At 40.9% G+C, this 25,018-nt stretch overlaps 1 protein-coding gene across 8 annotated transcripts in view; it reads left to right on the top strand.

Moving 5' to 3' along the window:
* GIT2 (GIT ArfGAP 2) overlaps window positions 1-25,018 on the top strand; it is a 96,529-nt gene that overhangs the window by 57,078 nt on the left and 14,433 nt on the right. For 2 of the 8 annotated variants that reach the window (XM_073672781.1, XM_073672775.1), the window contains exons 15-19: window positions 4,916-5,164; window positions 6,061-6,150; window positions 15,476-15,558; window positions 16,555-16,743; window positions 20,562-20,687. In XM_073672781.1, the coding sequence (XP_073528882.1) occupies window positions 4,916-5,164; window positions 6,061-6,150; window positions 15,476-15,558; window positions 16,555-16,743; window positions 20,562-20,687 (737 nt within the window). Of the gene's footprint in view, window positions 1-4,915; window positions 5,165-6,060; window positions 6,151-15,475; window positions 15,559-16,554; window positions 16,744-20,561; window positions 20,717-25,018 lie in introns of all 8 variants that reach the window. The other 6 variants (XM_073672838.1, XM_073672798.1, XM_073672806.1 and 3 more) reach the window with 5 other exon arrangements.

Raw genomic sequence — 25,018 nt, 5'->3', positions numbered from 1 at the left:
CACAGCAGTTTTCATCCAATTCACCATTGTCCTGAATGTTTTCACTTGCGTTTATTTTACCTGGAAATATTTTTGAAGATACAGCATTGAAAGGCACAAGTGGACGATCTTGGCTAATTTCACATACCGTTTCTATGCAATCCCCGGAAGCCTGCAGGACATTAAACGCATAAAATTTTCCATTATGCTCATGGATGAGAATCATATATACTTTTAAATATGCTAGATCTTAAGCCTACAGTTATTTTTCTGCTGTAGTTTTCTATCGCTGCTATTGGGTAACGAATGCAAATTTCCAATTTCTCCCTACACAAATATAGATGTAAATAAGTTTTCACAGCCAAACAGTAACAGACCGTTTCCATTATGGTTGAGCCTCCTTTTTAAAATGTATAGATTGGGACTGTTTCCTGAGTTTCCCTGTAAATGTTACGTGAGAACACCCTACTCCCTAGTTTCTTGTCATGTCCTCTATATACTTCTCCATAACTTTTTTTTTTGATTACATGTTTTTTGAGCGAGCAGATTCTTCATGGTGGGATGCCCTCACTTTCCTGAATTTCTTCACATCCCATAGTACTGTGTACGGCACCCCTGGTCTCCCCAGAAAAGCTGCAGCTGTAATCCCTCATTCTCCATCTTCTAATCTACAGTTGAAACCAGAAGTTTGCATACACTATATAAAAAGACACACATGCATGTTTTTCTCAATATCTGACATGAAATCAGAATAAACCTTTCCCGTTTTAGGTCAATTAGGATTCATTTTTAATATTTACCAAATGCCAGAATAGTGAGATAGAGAGAGAATGTTTTAAGGCATTTTTATTACTTACTGCAAAGTTAAAAGTTTACATACATTTCATTAGTATTTGGTACCATTGCCCTTAAACTGAATGACTTGGGTCAAACTTTTGGGATATCCTTCCACAAGCTTCTCACAATAGTTGGTCGGAGTTTGGGCCCATTCCTTCATCTATTTTGTGACGTGCACAAGTCCCTCCTGCAACAAAACAACCCCACAACATGATGCTGCCACCCCCGTGTTTCACAGTTGGTATGGTGTTCTTAGGATTCCATGCTTCTCCCTTTTTCTTCCAAACGTAATGATGGTCATTATGCCCAAAAAGTTCAGTTTTAGTTTCATCAGACCACAGGACATGTCTCCAAAAATGAAGTTCTTTGTTCCTGTGTGCATTTGCAAACATTAATCTGGCTTTTTTATGTTTCTTTTGGAGTAATGGCTTCTTCCTGGCAGAGTGGCCTTTCAGCCCATGTTGATACAGTACTAGTTTCACTGTGGATATTGACACAATCTTGCCAGTTTCCGCCATCATCTTCACAAGGTCTTTTGCTTTTGTCCTTGGGTTGATATGCACATGTCGGACCAAAGCATTTTCACCTCTGGGACACAGAACCCGTCTCCTTCCTGAACGGTATGATGGCTGGACATTCCCATCTTGTTTATACTTGCGTATAATTGTTTGTACAGATGAACGAGGCACCTTCAGGTATCTTGAAATTGTTCCCAAGGATGAGCCAGACTTGTGCAAGTCCACAATTCTCTTTCTGATATCTTGGCTGATATCTTTAGACTGTCCCATGATGCTACACAAAGAAGCAGTGTGTTTCAGGTGTGCATTAAAATACATCCACATGTGTGTCTCTAATTAACTCAGGTGTTTTGGCAACATCTATCAGAAGCTTCCAAACACATGACATCATCATATGGGCAGTCAAGAATTGATTATAGGCATAGTAATCTTAGTGTATGTAAACTTTTGACTTTGCAGTAAGTAATAAAAATGCATTAAAACATTCTCATATTATTCTGGCATTTGGCAAATATTAAAAATTATAGTAACTCTAATTGGCCTAAAATTGGAAAGGTTTATTCTGATTTCATGTCAGATATTGAGAAAAACATGCATATGTGTCTTTTTATATAGTGTATGTAAACTTCTGGTTTTAACTGTACCAATCACTATATTATGGCAAACAGATTAATGTTCGTGGGTTGGATGGGGGGCTGAGTATCTATTTACATTTAAATAGAGCCCGTAGGCAGACCAAGGGGATTGACAGACTGCTGGAAAGTAAGATGCCACTTTCCATCTAATAACATATATTGCAAAGTTGACAGTTTTTGTTTTTGTTATTCCCGCTGATCCACTGAGTAATCCCTTTATTTATTTATTTAATTTACCACACGGATCCAGAGATATGGGCCTTTTTATTTAGTACTAATTTTTATGGTCTTTACTAAGGAGGCGGTGCTCAGAAGGTAATTATGCAAAGCATCCTAAAGACACTCCCCCAGGGATTCCTGTGAGCCACACTCCCTTGCAAAAACATTAAAAATTAGCACCAAATTCAAAGGCCCATATGTCTGGAACCATATAGTAAATTTAACTCTCCAAAAGAAAAAAAACGGTTTACTCAGGAAAGCAAGTGGGAATAATGTAAGAGCAAAAACTGGCCACTTTTGACTTTGGGACAGGTTCTCTTTTAGGAACTACATTAAACTATTGATAACTGTTTACAGCAAATCTGTCGTCGGATTTCACAATACAAACTAAATACATTATTATATAGATCTTTTTTAGACCTGATAAAAGTACTTTGAAAATCCATGTCATAATGGCTGTATAATCCCGATATTAAGAGGGACAGCTTTAGAATGAAACTGTTTATAAGTCCAAGTGTGTTTAGTCTCAACCTCAGCCTGTACTGAGCAGTGTGAGATCTCAGCAGCAGGAGGGACACTGAGGAGCTGTGTCTCAGGATAGGTGGGTAGAGAATGAGTCTAAACTTCCAAAAATTATTATACAGGTATTAAGACATGAATTATCAAAGTAAGTACACCAGCCAAATTAGGTATAAGAGCTATTTAATAATAACTATATACATTTACCCGATAGCCACAATCTATATGTAATAACCTAATGGTATCACCATATCAAGTCACCAAGATAGATCCGTTCAAGGCTAGTTAATAAAAAAATATATACACTTTATTAAAGCACCATTAAAATCAATATCCTACATGCAATATTGTTATGTTTTTAATGCTTTAATGAAGTATATATTTTTTACTTTCCTTCCATGGATTTACCTTGGTGTTCTTTAATATTAATGTATGACCTGTAGGATGCCATTAGTTAAAGAGGTTGTCCACTACTTTTTCATTGATGACCTACCTTTAGGATAGGTCATCAATGTCTGATCGGTGTCGGCTGCCGGAACTGCTCGATTGCAGAGCTGTTCCATCTTCTTATAGAGGCCATGGCAGGGTACTAACACATCCGCCTCCTATTGATTTTGAATAGGAGGCAGATGTGTAGTACCCTGCTGCGGCCACTATCATAAGACGGAGCAGCTCCGCAGTTGAGCAGTTCTGGCTGCTGACACCGATAGTAGCTGATCGGTCAGAGGTGCCGGGTGTCGGACCCCAACTGATAAGACATTGATGACCTATCCTAAGGATAGGTCATTATTGATAAGTAGTGGAAAACCTCTTTAACCTTTTATAGTGGCCTCTCCTTTGGAGATCTAAAATTTCGCAAGTATCGTATGAACCTCAATTCTTATTGTTAGTAAACCTACTGCAAGGTCAGAGGGTGATATGACCACACATACCTTTCACCTTTTAGGCTGGCAGGTTTTCGTTCAGGGGTTTTTTTGTGTGTTATTTTTAAGCCAAAGGTATAAGTGTTTTCAAAAGAATTGGGAAATATAAAGGAAGGACTTCTTCATCCATTTGTGCTGTGGCTTATAAATCCCCTGTACATGATAGTGAAAACCACCACATAGTCCAGGCATAGGCGCCACTTTCTCTTGGCTTACTGAAATTGAATATTAAATGTGTGTGTGTGTATATGTATATATGTGTATGTGTGTATATATATATATATATATATATATATATATATATATATATATATATATATATATTGGTAGATAATTACAACTTTTTTAATGTACAAACTGTATACATTTTAATAAAACATATTTGAAAGTATTTTTGCCTGCATTCCAGTTAAACGATTCATTCAATTTTCACCATCTTTTGTAGCTTTGCATGTCTGTGCCATGTTATGTTTTTACATTGTCATTAACAGCTACATCACCATGATTCCATGTGATTTCAGTCAACATTCACATAGCATGACGTATGCATTTACATTAAGCATGCTTTGCTTAACACATAAGACTGGGGTTGTACTTTTGGCTAGCCTTACATTACATTACTGGGGGCTTAAAGGGAATCTGTCACCAAGTTTTTGGTACCCCATCCGAGAGCACCATTATGTAGAAGAGACGAGACCCTGATTCCAGCAATGTATTGCTTACTGAGCTGCTTGCTGCAGTTTCGATAAAATCAGTGTTTTATCTACTGCAGATGTACTCAGAATGCAGAGCTCTCTACAACCCCGCCCACACCACTGACAGCTTTCTGCCTATGCAGTGTATACACAAAGTTGGCAATCAGTGATGGGGTGGAGTTATAAATGAATATGGAAGACTACATAGCAGCAGGTTTTAGTCCTCTAGTCATAATTTCCTGCTGAGAAAAAAGGGATTTTTATCAAAACTATAGCAAGCAGCCCTAAAAGTGACACATTGCTGGAAGCGGGGTCTCTGTCTTTTAGGTGTCAAAAACCTGGTGACAGATTCCATTAAATCAATCCCCTAGATACGGTACATAGTAGAGCTGATTCTAATGTGTAAGGTATTTGTACTTTTAAGCAATACAGCATCCTTTTCCATCCATGAAAGTGAGGCGTTGGTGTTGAGAAGTCCAGCCATGCTTGCTTTACTAGTGTCGTCTGCTGTCCGAGAGCTGATTGTTTGTCACCCTATTGCCCTGCAACCTCATTTCAAAGCAAAGTCCCACTACTAAACTTTCTTTCAGCTCCAAACCCTGCAATGTGAGAACACCAACCTCAGGAGACAGGCCACAAATAACCTATATCAGGTCCCAACTGGGTCAGAGTATACAGACCTCGCCAACCCACCTGCATTAAAGAGGCGGCCTTCAGGACGAGGTAGCAGGCCCATGTCTATGTATGAGACGGGATCTGCCCAGAAGCCGTACCTCCCAATGGGAGAAGTCACTTACCCAGAAGAAGGTATTAAAAGACTACAACCTTTCCCACCACATGTAAGTAAGACCAGTGCTTCTCCTGCTCTGCATGCCTCTCCTTTCTGTGCAAATGACCTCATACATGTCTCTATATGGATTATATTTCTTTTCTTCAAACTTTATATCCTTTTGTCTAATACTTATGTTGCCGTTCAGAAGCAAAGCAGGTAAGCTACAGATGAGCAGAGACGTTACCCCAGATAACATGCTCCTTGATATTGTACTCTCAGGTGTACCTCCATTTTTCTCCAAAAACTGGTATAAATAGTGTTAACTCAAAAGGAATTCTTTTTAAACTCGTATATTGAGGAACTGTATGTTGAGGAATTCCTTGATGTAATGATATCAGTCTGTCTGAGAAGGTCTGATTTTAAGATAAGTAACCCTAGCCCCCTCGGAGACCATTTACTGCCTGATGTCTACTCAAGACTGGATTTTGTGCCAAATTTCTTTCTACATAATATTGGGGTGCATAAATACATTACAGAATTGTATTTTTCATTTCTTTATGCAATGCTTTTTATGACCAATATTCATTAACATATATATAAAATGAGAGAAAATATACAGAGATAAACAAAAAAATGCTCATTGACTTCTATCTGTGACTTTGCGGGATTGTCATCAAGTCTATTAAAAACTTGTGATTGCTAAAACACTTAGGGATACATCCTCTGCTTTTTGTCTAATTTAGCAGGTTTTCCTTTCAGAAGCCCATGAAATGGTTTCCATGTTAAAGCTTATCTAAGAAAATTCTGGAAACAAAAATTCATTTCCTGCCTGGTGTCTTTCTTTTTTAGTTTTTTTTATTTTCTAATTTGTGTTTAGTTACCCTCCATACAAATACGTTGTTTTTTGTTTTTTTTTATTTGTTTATTTTTGGGTATCTCTAGTGTTTTTCTTTTTCCCTTCAGATCGGGAGGAGTGCATATGTGACCTCCTCTTCATCCCTGCCTTCCTTCCCCTCTACGCTTTCCTGGTCAAGAGATGAAAGCACACGAAGGGTTAAGTACCTTCTAAGTTAGCTCTGCTCAATGGAGACCTTACTTTCTCCATGAGAGCTCCACATCTCTCCCTTTACCATTTTTTCCCCTTTTGCTAACAGACCTTTCTCTGCATGAAGCAACAATGCCTCATTGTAACATCATTCACCTCTACCCATACAGATCACAACCATTTAATGCTACCGGCACGATGCTCTATATAATTAATCCTCCCACCAGAAGGTTTTGTATCCACTCACTTGCAAGATTTGACTCTTACACTCTTCTACACTGTTTGATACTTGCAATTGCAGTTCAGCCCTTTTGTTTCTGTTTATATGATGTTTTAATCACAACTTTCAATTTCAGGGTTTTTTTTGGGGGGGGGGGGGTGGCGGGTTAACTAAAAGGTAGGAAATGGTATGTCGGAATCTGGACCTCTTCCCATTTAACCTTTCACTGTGCTGATAGCCCACCTATCAATCAGACATTGATGACCTATTTTAAGAAAATCTATCATCAGGCTTTTGCTGAATAATCTGAGGGCAGCAAAATGTACAAAGACCCTTATTGCAGCGATGTGACACTTGCTGGGATACTTGATTTAGTTTTGATAAAATCACTGTTTTATTAGCAGGAGATTTATCATTAAATGACTAGTGAACCTGCTTCCATGTAGCCCTCCACATTCATGAGCTCTGTATAACACCACCCCTAACCACTGATTGACAGCTTTCTACCTATGCACAATATAGAACTGGGAGATGTCAAGCAGAATTTATTTTTTATTTCATCAAAACTACAGAAAGCAGACCAGTAAGTGATACATCGCTGAAATCAGGGTCTCTGCCCCTACATCATGCTGCACTCTGGTGTAGCAAAAAACCTGGTGACAGATTCAATTTACAGAGGACCTATCACCAAATTTTTCATGTTGAACTGGACACCTGATTTAATAGTGGCTGCAGAGCGGAATAAATTATTATTTTTTATTTCACCTCTCTGTTGTGGATATATTAGCAATCAAATATCTGGCCTCCTACTGAGTTAAACAGGCAGCAACATAGAAGTGCAGAAAGACCTGTGATGTTATCGGGGGTCACATGGCCAGAATCCACAGGACCTGCCAGCCGGAGTGTGCAACATAAATAAGCACTGAAGATAAATTACACAGCACAGAAGTGTGGAGGTATTACCTCCAGGTAATAGTTCTGGAACTTTTATGCAGCGTAATATTTCTTCCATTAACACTCCGGCTTACAGGTCCTGTGGATTCTGGTCATGTGATCTAGATGACATCATCACTGGACCTTCTGCACTTCTATGTTGCTGCTTGCTTATGATTGGTTAGCGTCATACAGGAGACAAGTACACACCCCCAGTGAAAACTATCTTAACTAAAGGTAACTCATTAGATGCCAAATATTTGATTTCTGATATCTCCGCAACGGAGAGGCAACATTTAAAAAAAGAAAAAATGTTTTATTCCGCTCTGCAGCCACTATTACATGGTATATCTAGTTGAACATGAAAAAATTGGTGAAAGGTCCTCTTTAAAGTACTCAAATATCTTGTGTAAGGGCTTAAGCACCCTATGGTATGACAAGAAGATCGCATTCATGCAGGACCCTGCAGTGCCTCCTATATAACGTAGACATTAAGGTTTTTTTTTTCAATCCAGTAGAAAACAAAATAATGGTATGTTCCATAAGATGCCCTAATATTCTCCCATAATAGAGCGTTTTGTGGGACTATCATGTTACTTACAGCTCTGTACACATGGGTCTGCCATGTGCATAAGGGTGCTTTCACATTGTGTTTTGCCACCCATTCTTTGGTCCCGTCGGGGCTTGTGTCCCAACCCAACCGCTCTATGGAGGCCCTGCTAAGGCACTATACAAAGTGGAGCTTTAATACAGCCATGTGCATTATCCCTTAGGGTAGTTACAAATCCAGTACATATTAATCTGAGTATCTAAGTGGTTGATCTGTGTGGAATATACACATAGTGGGTAGAGAAAACACTTTGTTGTCTATCACAAACAATCACAGCAAAGCTTTCATGTTAGCAGTGCTGGTTAGAACTGAAAGCGGAGCTCTTTTGAGTAACAAATACATTTTTTTGATAATTCCGTCCTGCTATTTCGACTGGTTTTCAAACAAATGACTGTTTTTCATCTTATCCAACATTTCTAATCACAGTCTATATATAGTTACAGTCATAATTGTTTTCAGACCAAAATTTTAAACAAATTATGACAATTTCTGACAGATGAGATTAGTATGCTTCTGGTTCAAAATTAGGGTAAAATTTGTGTAACTGACCGCAAAGATTTCTTAAGCTCATCACATACAATTTATTCATTTTTTTTTTTACCTCCCGGAGGTAGGTTTTGAAAGCATGTTCTTTACTGATGTTCTATCCGGTGTCAGCCAGCTGTTTATATTATCACTTCCAGCAAAACTTGGTGAATGCATTCCTAAAGTAGGGCCTCTAGTGGGGATGAGTGGATCAGGCAAAATGCAAAATCGCCGTTGTGTGTGTTCTTTACTGGGAAACTTTATTCGCTGAGAAGACAAAAGAGCATAATAAATGTAACATATAAAAAAATTCCTTATACTCACATCAACACTCTCCTCTCCAGCCCCATCCATTCCCCACTGTCAACCGCCTGGTCCTTGACGCACCTTCTGACCTCCCTCCACTTTTGCTGGAATCCCCACAGCTTTCATGCTCAGATGGAAATTCGTCTTTCATGAAGAGGGTTCTAAGCAAGAATGCAAAAAGTCATATAGTCATGACGTCACAACGTGGGCCGTGACCTTCTGTGCGCATGCTCAGAACTCTCCCAGACCCCATAAAAGCTGGAAATCCTGGCTCAGCATGAGCAGCCTGGGGATCCCAGTGAGAGTGGTGGGGGATCGGAAGAGGTGAAGGAACTGCAGACGTTAGTGGTAAGTTGAGAATAAGGATTTTTTTTTCAAAAAATTTTTTTTTACTTTTTTGGTGGCCCTTTATGGCTCAAAAAAACCTTTGCATCCGCGAATCTATTGAATCCTCACAGAAGCGAATTACCAAATAAATCTGCATTTTCCTCAATGTGGATTTTTATAAAATTCCAGTAGAATTCAATTCCACTCAAATTTACTTGCTAATATCTAGCCTCTAGTGAAAGGTATGTAACAAAGGGATTGAAAGATCATCACCTTGTCAAGCGCAACCATCAGGTATACAAAATTGTATCAGTTTTGCATGGTGTAGCTTTTGAAATTTAATTAACTGCTGAAAAACCCAGTATGGCAGATCAAATATTCATCATTGCTGAAAGGATTATTACTGACCGTAAAACATTTGACAAAACTTGGGTGAATCTGACAATTTCTGGATGTGTCAATTATGCCAAGTGTCTTGAAGTATTCTGACTCTTCCCCAACATCTGCTGGATTTCAACATGCCAACAATTATTGAAAGTGTGAATTGTTTTCACCAACATTTATTGTCATCTCCTGGATGTTTTGTTACCTTGTGGATTTGGTTAAACTACCATCAGAGTTTCCATTTCTAATGAAATCATGACCTCTATGGGACTGATCAGTCTTTTTATGAGATCCAAAAAGACAGTGATGGATTGTACTGACTTTAAGGGAATCTGTCATGTTCCTAAATGCTATTAACTTGCAGATATGGGGTTAATCTGGAGGTTAATAGCATTCTAAAGCTGTGTGGCCGCCACACTAAAAGCACGGCTACTGGGAGGGAATTAACTTTATTCCTCCAGCTTTCAGTCATAAAACGCGGCTTCAGTCTCCGCTCAGTATACAGTGAACAGGCCCTAGCACAATGATAGCTGTCTCTGCAGCGTATCCCTGCACAACCGACTGTCAGTCAATGTACCGGAGCCGGCTTCCAGCCTCTGCTCACTGTGTACTGAGCAGAGACTGAAGCCACACCTCTATGACTGAAATCCAGAGGCTGCCAGGAGGAATAAAGTTAATTTCCTCCCAGTAGCCACGCAGGTTTAGAACACTATTAACCTGCAGATTAATAATAATTAATTTCTTTAGTGCCAACATATTCCGCAGCACTTTACAATAAAGCGCGGACATGTACAAACAATAAAGGCATTATAGCGTAACACATAGTTCAACAGTTACAGGAGGTGGAAGGGCTCTGCTCGCAAGCTTACAATCTATAAATTAACACTATATATTCAGGATAATAACGTTTTGAGGACATAACAGGTTCTCTTTAATGCGGTATCTTAGGGTAATATTGTCTTTGGCACCAATAATTGCAGACTGCATTATTCTTGCTACCAAAAATACCAGAAAGTCTAATGAAAACTTAGATTGGACTACAAAATACAGGGTCCAAGATAACAGCCATTTTCCAGTTATTATTTATTAAACATTGACTTCATGAACTAGAGGTTTTAAGAACAATGTGTTGAGACCGAAAAGAGAACTTTTAACTTAATATCAAAATTCTGCTTCCTGAATAAAATATAGAAACATCTCGTATAGCTTTTAATCTATCCAAACCAACATAGCAGACATCCTAATAAACTGGTGCTTTTTTATTTTTTGAAAGGTTTTTGGAAATTTACTGTTTAAAGCAACCCTCCGCCTTTCTTTTGCCTCTTGCTGCTTCAACTGCTCAGATTGGTGTTTTGTTGCTCTGGCCTGGCTGCCAAGATTCTCCGCTTTGTGGCATGGAGAATGCGGTGGTCTGGGAATCCAGGGAAAAGAACGCCGATCTGAACAGAGAAGGCAGTGGGAGACAGGTCACCAGGTAGGGGGTGACTGTGAGAAATGTACAGTTCCTTTATAGTCCCAGTTTGGAGGGTCACTTTCAAAGAAAACCCTTTAATGTTTGAGTAGCGTTAAGTTTATATCATGCTTACAAGAGTTGTAATCCTAGACCTATTTTACGCTTTAGGCTGCTTTCACATCAAATCTGTGCCATATGTTGTTGTTTTTTTTTTTTGGTCTGTCATAAGAGCAGAAAAATGGAATTTATAGCAGGTCCATCACATGATGGAAACTAACAATGGCTGACAGACCCCATTGGCTACAATGAGATCTATCAACTGTCTTCCTTTTATCAGAAAATATAACACAATAGCTATGCTATTTTGTGGCTTTTTAAAAACATCTACTAACAGAGCCTGTGACACAGATGTGAATGAGGACTTCGCTATCTGCATTTTCATCAATGAATTTCTTGACTAAATATAAAAAAGAAGGCTTTCTGCAGAGCGGCTACTTTCTGATTCAGGAAAAGAAAAATCATTGATGGCTTAATCTGCTGTTTCTATATACTTCACTTCCTTTAATCTGTATATCTTAAAGAAGCACTCCTCCCATCAAAGTTTTATCCTCTTAATATATTGCAATCATCATATTACATACAATGTGTACTTACAATTGCTCATTTTTCTTTTCTACCCAGATAATTCTTCTCTTTTCTCTGCTCTATATAGCAACAGGAAGTCTCTTGTCCTCCATTTATCATTTCCCTCTTCAACTCCTGACCCAGCTGCTCTGCTCCTCCACCTGCCATAGACTTTTGTACGGACTCATAACTTGTGCAGAGAAAATTTGACCTCCTGTTTCTACTTAGAGCTTAGAAGGGTTCAGCTAGTCAGTTTTTAATCACGTGATGTCGCAGTTCTAATGGGAAAGTGAAGACTTAGTTGGGTAGAAAGGCAAAATAAGCAATTGTAAGTACACAGTGCTATATAATATGATTGATTGACTGCAATATATTAAGAGCATAAAATCTTTGATGGGAGGAGTGTTTCTTTAAACCAGATAGTCTTACCTTTACTATAGGAATGTCTTTACACACACTCAAAAGAAAGATAAATGACTGGAGGTAAGACTTTACTCCAAGAACACTACCACCCTTCCAATTATGTTATGAAAGGATATCAAAGGCCGATAGCACTTGTATTTCCATACAGCTGATCTGGTCTAGTATTCACTTGCTCCTTTTTGCACAGGTAGGGGTACTGATAATAGATACAAATTATGGAATTTGGATAGGTAACCTTTTCTAAATCTGCAATGGTGCCATAACCACTATAGAGGGATTCATTCATTGTGATTCTAAATAAAGACATGTTTATAATCTGTTACATTTGATGACAAAAAATGCCAAATTCTATTGGGTAGAATATGTTCACAGCACATGTAAGATGACCTCATTGACAGCAGCTGAATGTGGCAGCTGATAACTCACATGTATTTGGTTCATTTGAAGTATGGGAACAACAGTGCAAAAACCATTCTTATTTCTGGATTCTGAGATAAAATTGAAAAGGGTAAAAAAAGACCATGACAATTTATCAATGTGAAACATAAATGCAACACTTTTGGAAATTTACTGTTTAAAGCAACCCTCCGCCTTTCTTTTGCCTCTTGCTGCTTGAACTGCTCAGATTGGTGTTTTGTTGCTCTGGCCTGGCTGCCAAGATTCTCAGCTTAGTGGCATGGAGAATGCGGTGGTCTGGGAATCCAGGGAAAAGAACGCCGAACTGAACAGAGAAGGCAGTGGGAGACAGGTCACCAGGTAGGGGGTGACTGTGAGAAATGTACAGTTCCTTTATAGTCTCAGTTTGGAGGGTCAAAATTATTAGACAAAAAAAAGTGATATGCACAAGTGGAGCATTTTCAAACTATGTATATCCAGTTTGCCAGTAAATATTTAAAGGGGTAGTCTCACATTACAAAATTTGGTATATTTAGTTAGACAGCATGAAAATAAGCACATTTGCTATTGACTTGCTTTTTTTATCTACTGTCATTCTCCTGCTATGGAAGCTTTTATCTTGCTTAGTGTACAGCTTTTTCCCAAGGAAATTAACCACCAGAGTCTCACTGAGTATACGCAGTAGCTACAGTACATTCCAGGCAGAGGAGTTTACTCCTCGGATAGCAGTCATCTTTGTCCAACCTATTGATTTCTATACAGAAGTTAATGACTTGCCTCACCCCTCATCTCAGCTTCTTACCTGTTAATCCTGCAGAATCACCAGGCTTCACCATCTGCAGTTTCCAGAGCAGATCTTCTAATCACTACTCTCACTTTGCCCATCATGTTCAAATGATCTGTTATCTTTATATGCAGATATATTTATAAAATATGTAGACTTCAAAGCAGACTGTTAATATGTCACAGCAACAGGAGGAACTACTGATCAGAACTGGCGTTCAAGGCAGATTGCCCGTACCTCAGCAACAAGGATATGAAGAGCTGTGTGGTGCTCGAGACACAACTTGAGAATAACTCTTCAAAGGGGTTGTCTGGTCTTCTGAGAAAAGTCTACAATTACTCTGTGACCGCAAACTTCTGAATCCTTAAAGTGTAAGCACTGCACGATGTCAGGATTCTCCAATATTGCCAGCTAGAGTGGACGTTCAGTTGACTGCAAGTATACGATTTGCACACTTCCGGCCACATTCCGATTAGATGTTTGTCCTCTCTCATTGCAAGTGAATTAAGCAAAATTGAGCATGTATAGTCGGAATATGGCTGGAAGTTTGCTAATCACATACAGTTGAAACCAGAAGTTTACATACACTATATAAAAAGATACATATGCATGTTTTTCTCAATATCTGACATGAAATCAGAATAAACCTTTCCCATTTTAGATCAATTTTTAATATTGCCAAATGCCAGAATAATGAGAGAGAATGTGTTAAGGCATTTTTATTACTTACTGCAAAAGTCAAAAGTTTACATACACTAAGATTACTATGCCTTTAAACAATTCTGGACTGCCCATATGATGATGTCATGTGTTTGGAATCTTCTGATAGGTGTTTTGGCAACATCTGAGTTAATTGGAGACACACCTGTGGATGTATTTTAATGCACACCTGAAACACACTGCTTTGTGCTGCATCGTGGGACAGTCTAAAGAAATCAGCCAAGATTTCAGGAAGAGAATTGTGGACTTGCATAAGTCTGGCTCATTCTTGGGTACAATTTCAAGATACCGGAGGTGCCTCGTTCATCTGTACAAACAATTATACGCAAGTACAAACAAGATGGGAATGTCCAGCCATCATACCGTTCAGGAAGCAGACTGGTTCTGTGTACCAGAGGTGAACGTGCTTTGGTCCGACATGTGCATATCAACCCAAGGACAAAAGCAAAAGACCTTGTGAAGATGATGGCGGAGGCTGGTAAGCTTGTGTCAATACCCACAGTGAAACGAGTACTGTATCAACATGGGCTGAAAGAACACTCTGTCAGGAAGAAGCCATTACTCCAAAAGAAACAAAAAAGCCAGATTAATGTTTGCAAATGCACACAGGAACAAAGACCTTAATTTTTGGAGACATGTCCTGTGGTCTGATGAAACTAAAATTTTACTTTTTGGACATAATGACCATCGTTACATTTGGAAGAAAAAGGGAGAAGAATGGAAGCCAAAGAACACCATCCCAACTGTGAAACACGGGGGTGGCAGCATCATGTTGTGGGGTTGTTTTGCTGCAGGAGGGACTGGTGCACTTCACAAAATAAATGGCATCATGAGAAAAGAAGATTGTGACAATACTGAAGCAACATCTCAAGACATCAATCAGGAAGTTAAAGCTTGGGCAGAAATGGGTCTTCCAAATGGACAATGACCCGAAGCATACTGCCAAAATGGTGAAATAGTGGCTTAAGGATAACAAAGTCAATGTTTTGGAGTGGCCATCACAAAGCCCTGATCTCAATCCTACTGAAAATGTATGGGCAAAGCTGAAAAGGCAGGTGCGAGCAAGGCGACCTACAAACCTGGATCAGTTACACCAGTTTTGTCAGGAGGAATGGGCCCAACTATTGTGAGAAGCTTGTGGAAGGATATCCCAAACATTTGACCCAAGTAATTCAGTTTAAGGGCAATGGTACCAAATACTAATGAAATGTATGTAAACTTTTGACTTTGCAGTAAGTAATAAAAATGCCTTAGAACATTCTCTCTCTCTCATTATTCTGGCATTTGGCAAATATTAAAAATTATGGTAATCCTAATTGACCTAAATCGGGAAAGGTTTATTCTGATTTCATATCAAATATTGAGAAAAACATGCATATGTGTCTTTTATATAGTGTATGTAAGCTTCTGGTCTCAACTATACTTAAGGTCACGTGACATGGCAGATTTCAGACGTGTGCAAAAACATAAAATTAATACATGATTTTATCAGAAGACCGGACAACCTCTTTAATGTCCACAAAACTATGCTCAAATAACAATTTTGGTGTCCAACAGCATAGTGCTGGCTATTTTTGAACAACCATTGTAATCTATAAATATGTAAAGTATCTGCTCACTCACTTTAGGGGTCAAAAGTAGAAAAGCAGACAAGCGTTCCAGAAAGTGACTATGATAATACCCTTCATGATGCAGAGCTGGAAGAAACCAGGTAGGTCCAAAATGTGTGTGTGTATATATGTATAATTTTTTTTTTTTTAAAACCATTCAACTTTGAAGATTTACGGTGAATATAAATTAACAAAAAGGAACAAAGTTTGGTTAAAATTATCCCACTGTTTTGTAGGTTATTGAGAAGTAGCTTAATGCAGCTGCTGCTCAAGGTAGGCTCCAAACAAACACTATATATAGTCTACTACAGTAAGTACGGTGTTACTCCACCCTGCCGCTTCTTACCACAACAGTGCTAAAGAGTAGGTTATCTGTGGTCAGATCCGGATACTTTAATATTGAAGTTTATGCAGAAATCACAACTTGCACTGGTATATCAAGTGTATTTGATAAATGGCAGAGGGGCATGGGTTAGAGAATTGTGAGACCGGAGAAGAATAGAGCTCAGGCCTCACAGGGTAAACACACTATACTCTGCAAAACAGGCATCTCGTAGAAAACAGGTCTAAAATAAGAGAAGTAGTAAAGCAGTCAACCCCCAGCATGGTAACCCATTTAGTAATCTAGATATTTATTGTGGTGTTATTATATTGAGTGTAGAGGCAGCGAATGCTCAGGTTTGCAGACTTTATTTCCAGGCTGCTATGACTAATGTCCTGTACTTCACTTCTGTAGCACAGGAAATGAGAAATGTAATTTAAAAATCACTGTGGTTGACAATAAGCTTTCACCTGACTAATTTGCTCACTTCTGATGATCTGGTTTTTATATCAGTAAGGTAACGCCATGAGTTATATTAAAGGACCCAGTCTACTACGTCTGGGTGTCCGCCTCCAATAAGCATAGACACTCAAAAATGATGCACTGCAGAGAGTATACATTCGCTCTGCCGGCACAATTATAGTCTATGGCCCTGTCTGCATATATGTCCGAATCCCATTTTACGGGGAAGGTACGGACGCAAGCCCCAACGGAACCCATGAACGTGTAACTAAACGCAATCTAAAAGCACCCTAAGCCTCCTATGTCTATGCAGTTCAAGTAGGAGAGGACGGCAGAGAAGCATGCCCTGGCACGGAGAAGGCGCCATTCCTGAAATGGACGACCCTGATGTAGTTGCAAGCACCACTCTCCCCAGCACTGAGGACGTCATACGAAAGACTGAACAGATCACCAAAAATATTCAAGAGCTGCTTAGGGCAGCACAAGAAAACAAACATGACAGGTAATTTGGTCTATATACTGTGCAAAATAGACATTAAGGCAATTGTGTTTCTTCAGTCAATGCTTAATGTTGGAGACTTGTTTTAAACATCATTATACTTGTTTAAATATATATACCTTTACATGGCCAGTCCTTTCCTCCATTGCTGAAAAATCAGTGTTTGAATTGATTTGCAAAGGAGGCTGAAGAACGATCTGTAGATCTGAAGCCTCTGTCACTACAGCTCTATTCCTGGCTCAACTACGCCTCATGTTTCTTGTCGGACAGCCTTTATGCTGTATGGTTACAGGCAAAGGAGTTGTCAGTCAAGAAGGAGGAGGAGGCGGAGGTGAATAGAGCTGGAGTGACAGAGGTTTCAGATCTACAGCCTCATTTGCATATAAATTTAAATGCTGATTTCTCAATAATGGAGGAATGGACTGGCCATGTAAATGTATTGCTTGACTTGTCTTTGAAAGAGCTACATGTACATATAAATAGTGTAGGGCAGTGAAATCCTGCTGACAGATTCCCTTTAAAGGGGTTATGCACATCTCAGATACATAAGGCTTATCCGCAGGATATGCCATAAATGTCTTGACAGATGTAGGATCCACTTCTAGCCCCGTGCCATTATTGGAGAAGTGGAGTCGCATGGACAGCACTCTCCATTCAGTTATTTGGGAGTACCAAACAATTAGACAAAGCTTAGCAAGGTTCGGGACACAGCTCTAAAAACGAATCTAAACAAACCTAAGGATGTCAAAGTCTGGATGCACACAATACTAATATCGCCTTCTTTCACACCAGTATTTAGAATGAAGTTCCCTTCTTGTAGTAAATATGGTTGTCATAGTATACCTCCCCAACTTATCACAGCAGAACTTCCTCAAACTCCCCACCTATAAGTAATCTGATATCTTCATGCTGTTGTATTCACCAACACGCTTCCACCATGCAACCTTCCACTGGCAGGAAGCTGAATATTGCCGGCTGCTTTGTGCATCATTCTCTGATGGTGGCCTATTCAGAAGGACCACAAGGTGCTGTCATTATGCGCTTTCTGGGCCTTGCAGGGGAAGCACTGAAGGCAGTCGTCATGTGATAGACATTGTGTTCTTCTTGTGATGAGACTTAGGGGTCTTTGCCTGTCTCAGCTGGTAAAGATGAAACTATATACATGTAGCTGGAAAGCCATCACTGCATCAATTTAGCAGGTGGAAGCAACTTTAAGCCAGATTCATGAAGAGCAAGGAGCAAAAACTGGTCACCAAGTTTGAGGTTTTTTTGTTTTATTTTTTTTTGCAACACGGTCACCTGATTTTGAGTAAAGCCCATGAAGACTTGCACTATGTAGTAGTGAAAAGAAGTGTATAACTATCAGATTTGCTTTCCCAACGATAGTGGTTTGCCTCTGCCTATTTGGAATTAAAAGCAATATTAATATTGATTCAGTATGATACAGTGAGCAGAGAGAGACAGAGCAAAATGTAGCAAATGAAAAAGCCCCAATCATCTGCACTCCCCCACCACACACACACACACATTCACAAGTGGAAGGCAGTTATACTGAATATATACTGTATATACACTTTTGCAACACCAAGAAGGAAAAGTAGTGGAATTATGGAAATCACAATGGGTAGACATTTTAGTGATATGCAAATTATGGAAAAAGTGGAAGCAAATTTTTGTATTGACTATGGGTGCTACATGCAGAAATACACGTACTTACATGCCTTGATGTGCTATCAATGAGCTTATTAATGGCACTTTGGAGAAATGGTCGTATCACTGATTCCACAGTTGATCCATTCGGTACTGAAAGTGAAATTGGACATCACATACCAAGTGTAAGGTGTCACACAGTGTCCATCAGAAGGCGTTAGCACAACATTTGACTATGAGCCATCAGTCCAGCTACAGGTTCCATTGACCTTACACCACTGCTCTCTAAAGCGGTCATGGTGCAGAGCCATATAACATTGGAGGCTAGAATGGAGGTCTAGCCTTTTCAGATATTATTGCATCCAAGGCAAAAGTAGGACTCATTTCTGGAGATTGGTCTGGAGACCACGTGGGCAACACCATGAAGAGGCCTTCATGAGAAAACGTCTCACTGGTCCTACTCTCGGGATTATGGTGTGGGTTGGCATAATATACCATTGCCAGGCCCCTCTAGTTTTCTTCCCAGGTACACTAACAGCTTGGCATTACATTGATTTGATTGTGGAACCAGTGGTACAGCCATTTTTCAATATGACAACGCATGTCTCATGTGTTTCAAGTGTCTCTTGTGCTGCTGTGAGCAGCCTGTGAGGCCTAGATGTGCTACCATGGCCTGCAGCATCTCAGACTTGACACCCATCGAGCAGATCTGGGACAAAATTGGTCAGAAATTACAAAGGGAGTTGCCAACAGTGGATCTTGATGATTCAGCATGTCAGAGCATTCCTCAGGCAGCCATTAATACACACCTTTGCATGCTATCAATGAGGTTAAATGTGTGTATTTCTGCGCACGGTGCTCATTCTCGATACTCATTCGAGATGTTATGATGTCTTCGTTTCTATTTTTTTCATTTTTATTCATTAACATGTCTATCGATCCAGTGATTTTCATAATTCCTCAACTTTTCCTTCTTGGTGTTGCAATTTCACTGATCTGCTGATTAGTCTATATTTATTTAGACAGCTTCCAGGTATGATTGGAAGTTTTCTCTATTCAGTTTCGTGATGACTAAACCTATGTGTCATATTGTAAAAGTGAACGGTCAGTGCATCAAGTTTGTGCAAAGCATAGCATATTCTGATCTTATTATTAAGTTATTAGTAGAAGTAAGCTGCATAGATTAAGATGCTTAATGAAACCACCTACGTAGTCTGGAAGGCTTAATTAAAATAATCGTTACCATTAACTAAAAGGCATCAATTACTGAGGACTCTAAATATTATTTTTTTCCATCTACTGACTATCATGTTACACACACAGAAGTTTGCTTCTAAAGCAAAAATTATAATGGCAACATGGCATCTCAGCACATGAAGCCAGCCATTATGGCAGTAACAAATAAGTAAGATAGCCTGTCCATCAAGGGAATAGATTTATTGTTCAGAACATAAGCCTTAAAATACTATTTTATGCCACAAAAGGATATATGTAATGTTTTCTGTAATTTGGCCACAGCTAGGCCAGGGCTACTGAAATCGCAGCAACACATTGGAATAGTGGATGAAATGATTTCTTATGGTGTCGCATTACAACACACTGCGAAACAGAGTTGCAAATTTTCCAAATGTGTTGGATTTTCTGTCATTGGCTTTAAGCGACTCATTTGCCATAGGCTTCAATGAAAGTTAAACGTGACTTGTCTGCAACTTGGCTGTTTTTATTTACAGCAAAATCTGAGTTCTAAAATAGTTTCCCGACAGCATGTCAGACAAGTCGCATAAATCTTTTTGTGGCATGACTTTTCTGAGAGTTGCTGTTGAGTGGCACATGTCGTCGTGTAGCCCTAGCCTTACAATATATTGCATAACTTTGTAGTTGCCGTAAGACTGATGAACCACGTTCATACATCACGATGGAAGGAGCATCTGCTGAAAAGCTGCGTTTGGATATCATGGCCTAAAAGAAGCTCTAAAATGTATTCCTCCGGTACATTAGCTGTATGGCCGGGCTGGGAGCTACTATAGGCAGTAAAGCCCATACTTGGCCTTTTGAGGGTAAACGTTTGCTGAAAGTATGACATACAATAGTTAATCTTTATGTATTTCACAAAACCATTTCTCTATTGACATTTTGTTTTTCTGTCATGTCCTCCACTTATTCTGACACAGGCCCTTTGAACGTGAAAGTGTGCGCAGGCTGAGGCATAGCCTTGGTTGTTTTAGCACATTGGTGCCTTGGGCCGAGAAAGCCCCACTGCAGCCACTGACCCTCCAGCAGCCAGACTCTACCTCCTGGTACTCCGGCCTCTGTCCCTGTTTCCCAGGCACAGTGACCTTTATATTTCTCTGTTTTTGCCTGTCTCTCTTTGCTGCAAGCTGTCATGCCTATTGGTGGAAGTAAATAACCCATAATGCTAATTTACCGTGTACACTAAATATGAAGAACATACGTCTGGTTTTACTTCTACCTCTGGTCTGAACACTCATCGCATGCCTATGTCTGTATTTCCTGACCCACCATGGCTACTAATTGCAGGCTTTTCCTATCGGCAATTGTTTCGCTGTATTACGAGCTATATATAGTAGTTATAGGAAGTGTTCCCATCATTGTTTGGAGTGGAATACTGTTGAAGGTAAGGAAAAGCTGAGGTTTCCCTCTGATAGCCATATTACAGTAGCGTGTTATTTATTTGTACATATTTGAAAATTGACTTTCTGGGACCGTTATGATACAGAATGTTCCTTTGTGATTTCACCCCTTTTGATTCACTCACATACAAATTACTGCTACATTCATGCTGCTATTCAGTATCATTCTAGAAGTTTTAAGGCTAAAACTCCTGACAATCAGAGGTATGAGAAGCTGAGATATGGAGAGCTTGTTGACTGGGACCTTAAAGGAAACCTGATGAAATGGTTTCTGATCTGCAGGCAGATGTATATAGCTGATCAGATTAATATATATTTTTGAGGGAAAAGTTTCAGTGAATTTGAATTTTTTTCATTGAATTCCTTGATATTTGCATATGAGTTCAGTGGGCGGTCCTATTCAGTGACTGACGGCTAACTGCCCGTGCAGACATACAGGGACCACTATCAGTCACTGAGTAGGACCACCCACTCCACTCGTATACACACAAACACTATGGATCTCAAAGAATAAAATAAAAGTTTTATTGAATCTTTTCCAAGAAACTTGTATATGATTCTGCTTAGCTTCTCTTTCTCTATTCCATGCTGCCCACAGATCAGATTGCGTGTACAACATGATGGGTTCATTTTAAGGTGGCCATAAACAATTAATGTTAGTTGAATACGCCGATTCTTCAAGACCAGAGGTTTTCACTCCGTTCTTGATGGGGAGGCGTGCTATAGTCAGACGCTCCAGGTTCATTAAGAGGCGCACACCTCTTTGTGAATTGGGGACGTCTGTAAAATGCCATGCGCCTCGCTGCAACTCTTACTCTAGTCAGAGATTTAAGTACATTTTGTGGCATAACGAACGCCACTGCTTGTCTTGAATTCGACAGGAGGGGTTGCCAAGCCCCCCTGTCCCGTCCCAGCCCGGCTCACTCAGTTCAACTGGGGAAAAATAGTATGAGAACGCCAAAATTTGCAACATTTTAATGCAGCCTCACATTGCGCCTAAACTTTGTGACTTTTCACTTTTTAATCCAGAATTCTGGTGTAAATGTTTTAATGAATCGGGCTCACTGTGTTTAGTGAAAATGATAAACCTTCTCATGTTTGTAATATATGTTATGGTGTACCAAGTCATCCCCAATGGCGGATGTGGTTGTAAATGAAGGGCTTTGGCGTGTCAGGTTTCCGTATACATAATATTTCCTTGGAGGGATAAGTCCCTGCCAAGGGTTTCTATGAGCGGCATAAGGAGGCCATACACTGTTGGCTGCATGCTTGTTCTGTCAACCGCTATCTCACACAATTTGGTCAAGCATTCATTTGTTCTCATTTGGGAGATAGAAGTAAAGGCTACCATACATAATAGGCTAAAGTCGGCTGAACCTGCTGATATCACCAATACATGATGTTGGGTGGAGTTGAGGATACAGCTTTTTGGATTTTCAACACTCGATCCTCTTGTTCTCCCAGGAGATTAGCCCTCCCCTGGTAGCGACTCCCTCATGGAGAACACCGGAGCGCTCAGCCAAGCCAAGCATTCCTGTATATAGGAGAGAGAGCTTTTAGGCAAACAATCATTCGGCCAACAGCTGTCTAATCTGTATAAGGGCCCTAAACTGCTGCCAGACATCTTTAACTGTGGCTTATCAACCTAGAGATCCAACATGCAGGGAAATAGCTTTGGGTCACCTGTAACACTGGAGACTTGGTGGTCAGTTATATAACATTTATTTTCTCCTGACTTCAGATCTTCACACAGGGATAGAACTGGTACCCATTATAATTTACGGGGCTGTTCACATGTCCATGTGTTTTTGCGGACCAAGTGGTCTACACCATAAAAAGACATGTCCAATTTTAATACTTTTCATAGATCAAACTCATCAATGCAAGTCTATGAAAAAAAAAATAGAATACACTGATGAAAATATGATCCGAAATGCTGAAAGAAATAAGGCCTTTTACTCTGTCGCCTCATTGGGGGACACAGGACCATGGGTGTTATGCTGCTGTCCACTAGGAGGCGACACTATGCATAATCTGAAAAAGATTAACCATGGCTCCTCCTCTGCTGTATACACCCCTGGACGGCATCAGCCTTCTCCAGTTTTTGCTTAGTGTCGCATAGGAGGCACACCTAAAACATTTACTCCGTTTTTCACCGACTTGATTACAGATGAAGAAAAGTGGGTCTACTTCGAGACTCCCGGCATGGCTCCTTCCTCGGCCCCTTATTATGGGGTGCACTGGTGAAGTTGAGATGGCTATTCCCCATGTCGCTCCTTCCCCAGCCCCTTGGGTGCTGGTTCGAAGTCGAGACCCCCCTCCTTCCCCAATTCCGTTTGGTTTCTGGGTTGAGGTCGAGGCGAGGATATAGCCCCCTGACGGTGATAACAGCCCCTCCCTAATCCCCCCCTGGGGGTATTAGGTTGAAGCGCCTCAGGTAGGGCCTGTACAGGCAGCAGCTCCCAGCAGCCAGCACACTACAGCTGAATCCAGGGACCCCAGCCCTGCTGCGGGCTCCTGTCGGGATCGGGGGGAGCGCAGGCAGAACACAACAGAGGCACAGGCCTCCCTGCGCCCTGTTTCTGCGGCACTCTTCACAGGGCCGCCCCTTCCGCTTATACCCCACCGCTATCCTGCCTTTAAATCCGGGGGGGGGGGTCCGGTTCAGATCCGGCCCCCTCCCGGACTTCCGCGCCGGCCTGCAGTCCCTTTGGGAGTCAGGCTTCTAATTCAGGCCGCGGCTTCGGCCTAGCCGAAGCTGCCAGCTCCTCTCCCCGGCTCGCCCCCCGGATGACAAATATGACACTCTGCAGTGTCATAGAGAGGGCGGATCGAGACTGAAAGGGCGCGATTTCACACAGTTCTGCCGCCCTTTTCAGCTCTCCGCCCCCCTTCTTCCTTAACTTTACTCCAGCGGCCATTATCTGCTGCAGGATAAGGGAAAACCAACCAGTCTCCGGGGGGCACAGGAACGTGGATCTTCGGCGCTGGACCTAGGGGCACACCGGTGGGATAAGATCACAGCTGGAGTTCTTCCTCGGCTGTGAGTCCAGGCTCCTCTGCATAGCCACTCCAGTGCACTATGCCGGGCTCAAGGTCCAAGAGGACCAGGCAGGACTGCTATTATGCACTCTGTACAGCCTGCAGCAATACTCTCCCAAGTGGCAGCATGTACCCGCACTGCCAGGACTGCATCCAGAGCCCCAAGAAGCCCATGCCAACGCTTCGGTGTCTAATGCCACGTCGGAATGGGTCACTCAGATGTCGCAATCTATGACGCAGTCTATAGATAACCTAACCTCCACATTGCTTCAGGCTCTGCAGAGTCATGCCTCGGCTATGAACGCTACCCAGTAAAGGGAAGGCTCGAATCAGGGACATGACGACCCGGGCACATCCACGTCTAGGTCAGGACGCAAGCAGACCCACAGGTCACGTTCATCTGCATCATCCCATACCACACGGTCATCCCCTTCTAGGGAGAGACACCGTAGTTCCAGGTCATCTAGACCATCCCCTACCAGGGTCAGACAATGCAGATCTCCGTAGCGATCCCCGACCAGAGAAGGCCTCCACCCTGGTTCATCCAGCAGGAGACGCCTTAGCGATACACAGGATTCGGAAGGCATCTGTGATTCCGACTCAGACAAGGAAACTGAAGGGTCTCTGATCCCAATCCCCCTTAGCAATACAACGCTAGTTGAGGACGTAATCTCGTCCATCCATCGGGTGCTGGACATTTCTGATCCGCCCCCGGAGGCACCACAACACAAGATTTCCTTTGAAGGACTTCTGAAGGCACCTAAGGTCTTCTTTGACCACCCAGAGTTTAAGTCGATCCTTAAAAAGCAGTTCTCACAGCCTGAGAAGAAGTTTACCAATCGCAAATATCTGGAGGCGCGGTACCCCTTCCCACAGGAGACCACCAAGGAATGGACAGATCCACCCGAAGTGGATCCCCCAGTCTCTAGGCTAGC

Source organism: Phyllobates terribilis, unplaced genomic scaffold, assembly GCF_046119375.1.
Source record: "Phyllobates terribilis strain yellow unplaced genomic scaffold, ASM4611937v1 Scaffold_1__5_contigs__length_1240528914, whole genome shotgun sequence".
NCBI classification, from domain to species: Eukaryota; Metazoa; Chordata; class Amphibia; order Anura; family Dendrobatidae; genus Phyllobates; species Phyllobates terribilis.
This window is presented reverse-complemented; position numbering and strand designations above follow the sequence as displayed.